This window comes from Sinocyclocheilus anshuiensis, unplaced genomic scaffold (assembly GCF_001515605.1).
Source record: "Sinocyclocheilus anshuiensis isolate Anshui unplaced genomic scaffold, SAMN03320099.WGS_v1.1 scaffold2020, whole genome shotgun sequence".
Classification (NCBI taxonomy): Eukaryota; Metazoa; Chordata; class Actinopteri; order Cypriniformes; family Cyprinidae; genus Sinocyclocheilus; species Sinocyclocheilus anshuiensis.
Window position 1 is genome coordinate 57,744 of NW_015557276.1, and position 10,630 is coordinate 68,373.

Genomic DNA, 10,630 nt, shown 5'->3' on the forward strand with positions numbered 1-10,630 from the left:
GCTTATGGGGCTGTCACGTGATGAACGAACGACTCGGAAAAACCCGAAGGCTCGAACCAGGTGAACTACTTGACTAATTCCAGTACAGAACCTATAGGATGTTGCGCATGCGCGACTGAACGAATCACTCCCCGATACGACTCGTTCTTCCCGAGTCACATTAAAGATTCGTTCAAAACGAACGAATCGTTCAAGAACGACCCAACCCTATTCCCGACAAATTCCCTGTGGTTTAGTAAGGAGCCCCTGCTGAGCGTTCTGTCGTCTTGTCACTTTTATTTTTAAATCGGCTTATTTCTCTTCTCTGCACTAGAAGTGCGCACACACTCTCTGTTCCACGGTAACACGTGTTTGATTCGCCCGTAAGCGCCCCGCAAAGTGGACTTCATATGTTTCCCATCTCAAGGGAGATTCAGTCCGAAAGCAGCGTTCATGTTCAGCAAGAAAGCGCATTACAAACGGCGAGCCCTATGGGGAATAAGGGTACACGATATATCACCTCACATGAAGCTGAGAGGGTAAAGTAGTTGAATAATGAACGCGCTGAAAGGAGTTGAGGTTTCGGTGTCTGTTCGCGGGCAGTAAAAAAGTGCGCGAAATGCGACAGCTAGTGTGCAACTATATGTTATGGTTAAATAAGACACATCTAATGTAACAAAAAATTACGTTTATTTTCATATTAAATAACCCAACATTTATCACTCAGTTTAGAGGTTTAAAATATGAGAAATTATATTAATTAAATTAATAATACATTCATATAAATTCACATTGTATATAGAGACATGATTATTTGTATTATGTTGTTTTATTTAGAGAAGTATTTTATTTCATCATACCTCAAACCAGGGTGTGATTTGTAGGGGGAGGGGGATTAGACCTTCTGGTCTATGTATCCATTTGGTCACTCTACTGTGACCAAATGCAGATATTGTATAATAAACTGACGCATGACTGTATTATGAGACAGAACGCAGAAGTTTGCAGTCACTGTAATGTGTTTTAATTATGATCACGCAATATTGACAAATCGGCAAAGAGTCGTCTTTCTACGGGTCATTGAGAAATTATGGTTATATTCTGTTTAAAGAAATATGAGGTAAACGTGTGAATACACAATGTGTGCACTTTTGGAGTAAAAAGTTGTATGTTGTGTAGCGATCGCACTGATCAAAAATAAATGGAAGCAAACGCGATAAAATATACAGGTTTGTCTTGTTATTCTGTTCAAAATATCATTAACTCCCGATTGATTTTGCATTCCTGTCAGAAATAAGAATTAGTGACATTGTAAGTTGTTGGGAATGGCTTCAAATAAAACATTCAAAAATGTTTGCATAAAATATATAGACGATAGTCAATTATTTCAATTATATTTCAATGTTTTTGCTTCACCCGAGAAACTCTGCATTCACTCACAAATCTTTTGCGTTCCCCCCGAAAAACTTTGTTCGCTATCAAAACTATTAGCCCTGATAGCACACGCACACCACGGAGACCTCTATTTAACATCTGCAAGACGTATTTTTTAGAGTGTTTGCTCATCTGCAATACGTCTATAGGACGTCTCCTATCAGATGTCAAATAGACGTTTAGAAGATGTCTTTAAGATGTTTATGATTTAGAATACGTAAAACTGACATCTTACAGACGTCTAGCAGATGTTTGTACACAGCAGATGCTTTCCAGATGAAGCGATCTTTAACAGACATCTGGCAGACGTATGTGTGCTATCTGGGAATGGCTCCATATAATAAGAGGTAGGACTAAAAGCTATATTTCAGTGTATTTGTGATAGAACGCAAAGTTTTTCGAAGAAACGCATCCCAGCAAACATTGGTCCGACGGCAACGTCGTGTCCCTGGCCAAAAATAGTCGCGGTAGGACGGCATAAATCGGTAAAAATATGTAACACAGAACATTTCCTAAAAATGCATTCAGATACGTTTGTGCATCTCTACAGTTATCTGGGGTTGCATATATAATTGTTACCTTGACTTTTTTAGCTAAGTGTAGTACAATATGTATACCCTGTTGTGAATCAGTTGTGAGAGGACGTCGTCCACTAACGTCCTTTACACGTGCATTTATAGTCCATCACGACCCTCTATGAAATTCCTATGAAATATGCAAAAGCAATTGTGCTTACACCTTTGTTAATACTCCAATAATTAAATTAAGTGCCCTAAGTAGTTTTTAAGAGGTTGTGAGTAACGTCCACTGACGTCCTTTACACGTAATAAAATATGTGGTAAATTAGAACACTCTTCTTTTTACCTTAGTCCACAAATGTGTTATTGTTTGTGATACACAGTGATTAAAACGTTTTATAGACGTTCAGGTCTGACTGGACCGATTTTGGACCTTTTTAGAACATTGGTCAAATTCAGATGTGCCTTTCACGATGTTGCACAATGGGTGTGTGATTATTTTATATGCAGGCTTATACTTAAATTATGCAGCAACACATCTTATAAACATCCAGAAGATGACACATTTAGACGTCCAGGGACGTGCAGAAAAGACGTGTAATTCACGGACAGAAGACGTCGGTTCAGTTTTCATTTTGGATATATTTTTCAACCATGACGGGACGTGTCGGAGGGACGTCTTTTCAACGGTCATTAAACGTCCAAATGTTCGCTGGGATACTTTTCGTGAGAGAATGCAAATGTTTTGTGAGAAAATGTTGAGTTTCTCAGGGAAATTGCAAAAGTTTTGTAAACGGACGCTACAGAGTTGTGAGTGGAGGCAAAGAAAGAATTGAGTGTTTTGAAAGAGAACACAAAGTTTAAGGAAACACAATATTCTTGCTAAAGAGCGCAAATGTTTTTTGCGAAATAAAACGTCAAGTTTCTCTGGGAAGCGCAATGTGTTTTTGCTAAAGCATGTCAATATTTTGCGATAAAACGCAAAGTTTCTTGGGGGAATGCAGTACCTTCGCTCGCAAAACTTCTGATTGAAATATGAGGTGGGAAGAAAAACTATATTTCAGTGTATTTGTGAGTGAACGTAAAGCTTTTCGGGGGAACGCAATAGGCCTACCTATAATTGTATTTTATCTACTTTACATAGATTTGTGAGTGAATGCAAAAGCACTGAAGTTTTTTCTCCCATCTCATATTTTTTATTATTATTTTGATCACCATGGGGCTCGGTAGAAATCACATAGGACCTAAGAAACTAAAACACACTGTAGGGTAAAACCAGCCTTTTAAGAGGCAAAAACCTTTAATGAAATAAATAGAAACACTTCCAAACACTTATGAGGCGGCATTAAATGAAAAGAAGCTGCTTAAACTACTTTGTCAAACAACTGTGGGTAGAAAACAGACTAAAAGGTAAAAAATGTACATCACCAATGTCGGTGTTCAACATACAAAAATACTATATGGAAATCAAAAACCGTATATATTACAATCAAAATGAATGCTAAGCAAATATTTTACAATTATATTAAATACTATAAATCCTGTATAACATGCTGCCCGTTAAACTGTACTCTTAAATCTATGATCCAATTGTTAGATTTTAACTCTCAACATTAATAATTCCTCATCTGACAGCACAAAATACCCATATTTCATCATTCACATGCAAGGGTTATCTTTTCTTAAATAGTTCTTCACGGTGTTCAACATACAAAAATACTATATGGAAATCAAAAACCGTATATATTACAATCAAAATGAATGCTAAGCAAATATTTTACAATTATATTAAATACTATAAATCCTGTATAACATGCTGCCCGTTAAACTGTACTCTTAAATCTATGATCCAATTGTTAGATTTTAACTCTCAACATTAATAATTCCTCATCTGACAGCACAAAATACCCATATTTCATCATTCACATGCAAGGGTTATCTTTTCTTAAATAGTTCTTCAAGCTACCTCACAGATGTTACGGTCCACAGATACAAATGCACACTATTTTCTCTTTTAATGTCTTCTGTGGTCTCTGACGACTACACACACTTTCCACAGCCGCATTCGACCGTCTTTTCGACGTCCTGCGTGAATGAACTGCCGTCGTCGCACTCGAAGCTGTAGCGTCTGCGTCGCACCCTGGTGCCGCCGCAGCAGAAGCCCGAATCCGGCCTGCAGCCGCCGCGACACTCCACCCAGGACAGCGGCTGCGTGCTGCGACACTGGACCTCGCCGCGTCGCACGCCATGGAAGTCCCGTACAGACTCGCCCTGACACGGAGCCACTGGAGGCAAAGCATACACTCAAATAATGGCGTTAGGATAGTCGTTTGCTATGGCAGTGAGCATTGTTTACCTGTGTCGCATAACTGGCCGCTATAGCCGCTGTCACAAACGCACTGCGCCTGTCCCGTCGGTGATACCTCGCAGAAGCCGTGCTGGCATGACAGCGCCACACAGGGGCCCGAGGACACGTCCTCTTGAGCGCACAGGGGCCCCTGGAAACCGTCCGCACACTCGCAGCGATACAACTGCAGGTCGACTGGGACACAGGTGCCGTGAACACACCTCACAGGAAGAGAAAGACTATGTTTATAAACGGTGTAAGTAGGGGTTTGTGGTACACTAGTGGTTTGTGTCACATTAATGGAATATTTTGCCAGGATAGTAATGCTTTTATATTATGAAATTAAATTACTACACCAAAGTCATGGGTTCAGCTCTCAGGGAATGCATGAACTTGACAAAATGAATATCTTGAATGCAATGTAAGTCACTTTGGAAAAAAAACGTCTGCTCTATGCATAAATGTATGTACAAAAAATGTAGGAAAATATGTATATTATTTCATATTATATGTAACATTTTATTTTATCTGTAAAAAAAAAATGTATGAAATATTTTAGCTATATGATATTTTTATATAAAAACATTTTTTTTACATTGGCCTTTATACTACATAAACATGTGGTAATGTTCATTTAATATTTTGTATTAAATATTATATAATATATACATAATTTGTTTTGTATATATTTTTTAAATATATAAAAAACTTTTTTGTCAATATAACCTTTACCAACATTTTTATTTACAACCTTTATATTATATTATATTATATTATATTATATTATATTATATATGTGTTTGTATTTTTTAAACAAAAATATAATATTTTCATAGACAAAATTAAAATGTTATATATTTGATAAAAAATATACACGTTATGATTTATATAGAAACATTCAATTGGCATTATCACATGGTTATATAATATAAAAGCCTAATATATAAAATGAAAATATTATGTTATCTAAAAGTATTAAATATTATATAATATATACATAATTTGTTTTGTATATATTTTTTAAATATATAAAAAAACTTTTTTGTCAATATAACCTTTACCAACATTTTTATTTACAACCTTTATATTATATTATATTATATTATATTATATTATATTATATTATATATGTGTTTGTATTTTTTAAACAAAAATATAATATTTTCATAGACAAAATTAAAATGTTATATATTTGATAAAAAATATACACGTTATGATTTATATAGAAACATTCAATTGGCATTATCACATGGTTATATAATATAAAAGCCTAATATATAAAATGAAAATATTATGTTTTATCTAAAATATATAAGATTTTTATTTTATCTCAAAAAAATATTTGAAGCTATATTTTTATTTTAAAACATTTTTAACATATTGTATGATAAACTTTTTTTTTTTTCAATAATTGATATGAAATATTTGATGTTACATCAGTATATTTAAAGTCTATAATTTATCGTTTATATTAGGCTTTCATATTAAATAACCGTCACAAACATTTTTTTGTCTTTTAATTTGGAACATGTACCGTGAACACACAGGTACGCACTTGTTTTTCTGGCAGGGGTTGGTAGCGGCTGCCAGCAGGGCCTGATCGCAGTGTTTGCCGGCCCATCCCGGCTGACAGCGGCACACAGGCCCGGCGGCGGGGTCCGGCTGACACAGTCCGTTCTCACAGCGCAGCTCCTGACAGGCCCGGCAGCCCGGCACCACTCCCGGCTTCATCTGCGTGCGCCTGAAGTCCTGCAGCTCGTTATTGATGTAGAGGTTTCGTATGCAGCCCTGAAAACTGGATCCGTTGAGAGGCGGCCACTGGTTGAAAGACAGCGACTGGGCGTTTTCAGGCATACCTGATGAGAAAAACACACATTTAGAGATAGCTGCAGACAAGTAGGATCATTAATCACGATTATGGGTGAAAATCGTACCCCCGACGTATAGTGGGGCATCTCTGGTGAGGGGCTGGACTTGTCCCGAGCTGTCCAGAGTCGTAGGAAGCCCTCCGTCCACTGAAAGGTTGACCATCCGGTCATAAGTCACCAGCTCGACGGTATGAAAGCGTCCATCGTTCACTGTTTCAGAACTGAGGAAACCGGCAGTGAATCAGAGCAGGTATAGGTACATGTTAAAGACGAGCGTGATCTTTAATGTACCTGTAAATGGTGCTTCCCGGCTGATTCCCTGCGTCGTAGGTCACTTTGACACGGCCGTCGTGTAACTCTACAGCCATGTGGTAACTGACGCCGTTGTAGAGAAGAATCCCATTTTCTTCAGCTGTGGAGACCTGAAAGGAAGTTTAATAAGCACGGCAGTGCAATAAAGATACAAGGCTGACACCAAACGCAACAGTATTATTCAAATGTTTGAGATTTTTAACATTATGCTCAACCAAGCCTGCATTTATTTGATCAGAAATACAGAAAAAATAGTGTAAAATTATGAAATAATATTGCAGTTTAAAACAGCAGTTTTCTATGTGAATATCTGTTCAAATGTAATATATTTCCATGATCAAAGCTGAATTTTCAGCATCATTACTCCAGTCTTCAGTGTCACATGATCTTCAGAAATCATTCTAATATGCTGATTTGCTGCTCAAGAAACACTTATTATTATTGATGTTAAAAACAGTTGTGCTGGTTAGAGTTTCTGTGGAAACTTTTTCTTTGATGAATAGAAAGTTCAAAAGAAAATAATTTATTTGAAATAGAAATCTTTTATAATATTATATGTTTCTTTACAGTCAACTTTGATCAATTCAGTGCTTCCTTGCTGAATACAATTTTCTTTAAAAAAATCTTGCTGATCCCAAACTTTTAAACAATAGTGTGGTTAAATATTTTATATAAAATATTAAAAGTATTTCTATATTATGTATAAAAAATTATTGATAATAAAGTTATTCACATTAACCATGTGGTACTAATATATACATTGGTGGCTAATATATAATATGCAATATATTAGTAATTATATTTATTTATTTATTTATTTGTAACATTATAACAGTCTTGACTGTCACTTTTGATCAATTTAATGCATCCTTGATGATAAAGTTGTTAATTTCTTTTGAAAAAAATAATCTTTTGAATGATAGCATGTTTAATTATTTCATATAAAATATAAAAATTATATATTATGTATATACATTTTAAAAAAGTTACTTAAAAATACAATTATTTATATTGTTTAATATTAAACATCTTTCTTTTATATTGACCATGTGGTACTAATATATATATATATACATATATACTAGTGGTTATTTATTTTGTGCTTTCCGTAATACATATTAGTGCAACGCAGATGTAAATGAGTGTTTAGTATGTCTTGTGTGTTTCACTCTATCCTTTATATTGCATCCTTGCATCTTACAATAGTAGAAACATAAAAAATATGACAATTACTCTGACATATGGCTGTTAAAGTTACATTTATATTTTCTCGTTTAGCATATGTTTCGCGTGTCAAGGTCAGGGAAAATGAAAATGAATCTGAAGCATATGCTTGGACCGAAATTATTTCATTAAGGAGCTGTTTTCCCTTTTATATTTTGGGCATATGGTGAAGGTCTTTGTCTCTCTCGTATTATCATAAATTAAAGAGTGCTTATAACAACATTAATACGCATGTTTGGTGGCTTAATGCGAGTAATAGTTCACATATGTGCAGCCACATGTAGAGAAAGAGAGAAAAAAAAACTTTCTAGATACTGTAAATAATATCTCTTTTAATATATAACAATTTGACAACATTATTTATTTATTTATTAGCATATATTTATTGATTTGCATATAGCTGCACTATTTATTTATTTGCAAATATTTGCCATATTTATGTACATATTTATTTTGTGTCATTTACGCACATCACAATTACAGGACACGCATCACACGCTCCAAATTTGATTGTTAATTGTCCTTGACAACCAAGAGAATAAATGCTGTTGTCATGACAACGTCAAAGTTAAAAATTCAGGGTGGGAAAGGTGGACTTGATAGACTGTCTGAGACGTTCATTTAGTCATTCATTCCTTTCTTTTACTGGCCTGCTGAAACAGTGATTGAATGATTCCTTCGTTGTTGAATGAACCACACCTGAAGCGTGATGTTGGTCTGCGGCCAGTTTTTGACGTCGTTGAGCAGCAGGTAAGAGTCTCTGTCGATGAAGTTGACGCTGAGGAGCTTTTCACAGTGCGGCCCCCCGAACCCCGGTAGACACTGGCAGGCTGCAGTACCTCCAGTCTCGACACAGGGGGCGCTGTTCTCGCAGAGCAACGACTCACAGGCCGCCGGAGCTTCACACAGCCGACCGCTGCCACAAAACACCATACGCTCACAAACAGCACAACACTGCACAGGTGACATACAACAGTGTCCGTCCGCAATAAAGAAAAGACTAATCTCGTTCTTAAAAATGTGCTCTTTGTGATAATGTTGGTTTCATATGGTTTTCAAACACTTTTAAATAAAAGATTACATTTATATACTCTAAAAATGTCTTGTGGTGTAATCATAGAGTAAAACGCATACTTTACTTACACCTTCAGCACAAGTGTTCAAATGTAATCATTTATCTTTAAATACATTTTTCAATGTAAAACAGTATATTTTACAAATATCATGAATTATTAATTCATCATTAAGTTTTTGGGGAGTCGCACCACCTGACATTTCACTAGCTAATCTTACTCGTCATTAAAAAGGTAAAATTATTATTTATTTTATAATTTAATTAATACCATTTAAGGTCAAATTATTATTATTATTATTATTATTAGTGCAGATCTGATCAGAATATCAATATTTTAATTGTTGTTGTTGTAATTTATTTATTTAGCTTTTTTTCCCCTGCATGTTAGTTGTACCACATGACTTTGATTTAGTGGACCGTTTTTATATTGATATTAAGTTGTTGTTTTTTTTATATTAACATGAATTAATATTTATAATATTTTATAATATATAACAGAATAATATACATATTATAAATAAATTATACCTTCAAAATAATTGTGTTTTATTCCAAAAAAAGTTAATCAAACTACAAAAATCCATTTCTAATATTGTATAATATATATTATTATAGTATTGCAATATAAATAAGATGAATATAGACATATAAAATAATATAATATTTTAACAAAATACAAATAATATTAAAAGATTAAACTACATAAGCACCACAAGAAAATATCAAAATGAAATTTTAATTCAAAAATGAAAAACATTCATCATTAAAGAGGTGTATTTAAGTCATTGTATGTATTGACTGCATTTTAATGTATTTTGTTTTATTAATTCATATAATAAATTAGTGTCATGTCATTGACAGATATGAATAGGCAGGACTACTTTATATTTTTTTACAGGGAAAAATAAACATGGAGTCATGTGAAAACATTTTTAACATTATTTTATAATTAAATATTTTATTTCTTAAATTAAATATTTTCTTTCTTATTTCTTTCATTTTTGTTATATATAAAACATTTTCATTTTAAAACATTTTAATGCTACTTTATATTACAATTTTTTTTATTCTATATAGAATCACATTAGTATGTTTCAAGTCTAATATATATTATATTAGGCTTTCATATTAAATAACCATGACAATTAAATTGACTTGAGTTGAATCTATCGGGGCACTGACTCACCTGTAGCCCTGAGGACAGACGCATGTGTATCCCGCCACATGATCCACACAGCGCGCTCCGTTCTGACAGTAATGTCCCTCACATTCATTATAATCTACACTGCAGTCGTCACCCACAAACCCCGGCGGACAGATGCATCTAAACACAAACACCGCTCTCATTAAAGCTCAGAGATGTCCTTTATTTCATTATTTGAATGACTTTAAATGTCGCTTTTCAGCTGAAAGGCCTATTCACACCGACAGCAAATATTTGCCATAAACAGGATAGTGAATAGAAACGACATTCCTATGGAGCCATTCAGACCAGCAAAATTCATCAGGTGAAAGAACAAGGTTTTTTCAAAGTTAGATGCATTTTTCTTCATCAGAAACATGTTCTATTCCCTTTAAATGTAGATGAAACGCTATTTATTTTATTCTCCTAAATACCTGATATTATACATGCACACACACACACACATATATATATATATATTTGTGTACACATAAATACACACACATACAGTATATATATTTGAAAATATTTACATGTATATACATTTATATATTTATATTATAATATTTTATAATATATATAAATATATTTAATATATAAACATAACATATTTTTCTTAAATATGTACATGTATGTGTGTATTTATATACACATAATAAATATACACAGTACACACACATATTATGTAAA

General features: G+C 33.9%; 1 protein-coding gene and 1 long non-coding RNA gene across 2 annotated transcripts in view; both read right to left on the reverse strand.

The window, feature by feature from the left end:
• LOC107679067 (uncharacterized) overlaps positions 1 to 2,796 on the reverse strand; it is a 20,941-nt gene extending 18,145 nt beyond the window's left edge. Inside the window, exon 1 of the long non-coding RNA XR_001633000.1 lies at positions 2,787 to 2,796. This is a non-coding gene — a long non-coding RNA (uncharacterized LOC107679067). The remainder of the gene's footprint in view (positions 1 to 2,786) is intronic.
• A 954-nt stretch (positions 2,797 to 3,750) lies between these two features.
• Positions 3,751 to 10,630, reverse strand: part of LOC107679047 (slit homolog 1 protein-like) — a 34,305-nt gene continuing 27,425 nt past the window's right edge. Inside the window, exons 28-34 of the mRNA XM_016474460.1 lie at positions 9,944 to 10,081; positions 8,382 to 8,598; positions 6,438 to 6,568; positions 6,213 to 6,367; positions 5,834 to 6,134; positions 4,288 to 4,499; positions 3,751 to 4,216 (exon numbers count right to left, since the gene is read on the reverse strand). Coding sequence (XP_016329946.1) covers positions 3,972 to 4,216; positions 4,288 to 4,499; positions 5,834 to 6,134; positions 6,213 to 6,367; positions 6,438 to 6,568; positions 8,382 to 8,598; positions 9,944 to 10,081 — 1,399 coding nt within the window. The 3' untranslated portion in view covers positions 3,751 to 3,971. The remainder of the gene's footprint in view (positions 4,217 to 4,287; positions 4,500 to 5,833; positions 6,135 to 6,212; positions 6,368 to 6,437; positions 6,569 to 8,381; positions 8,599 to 9,943; positions 10,082 to 10,630) is intronic.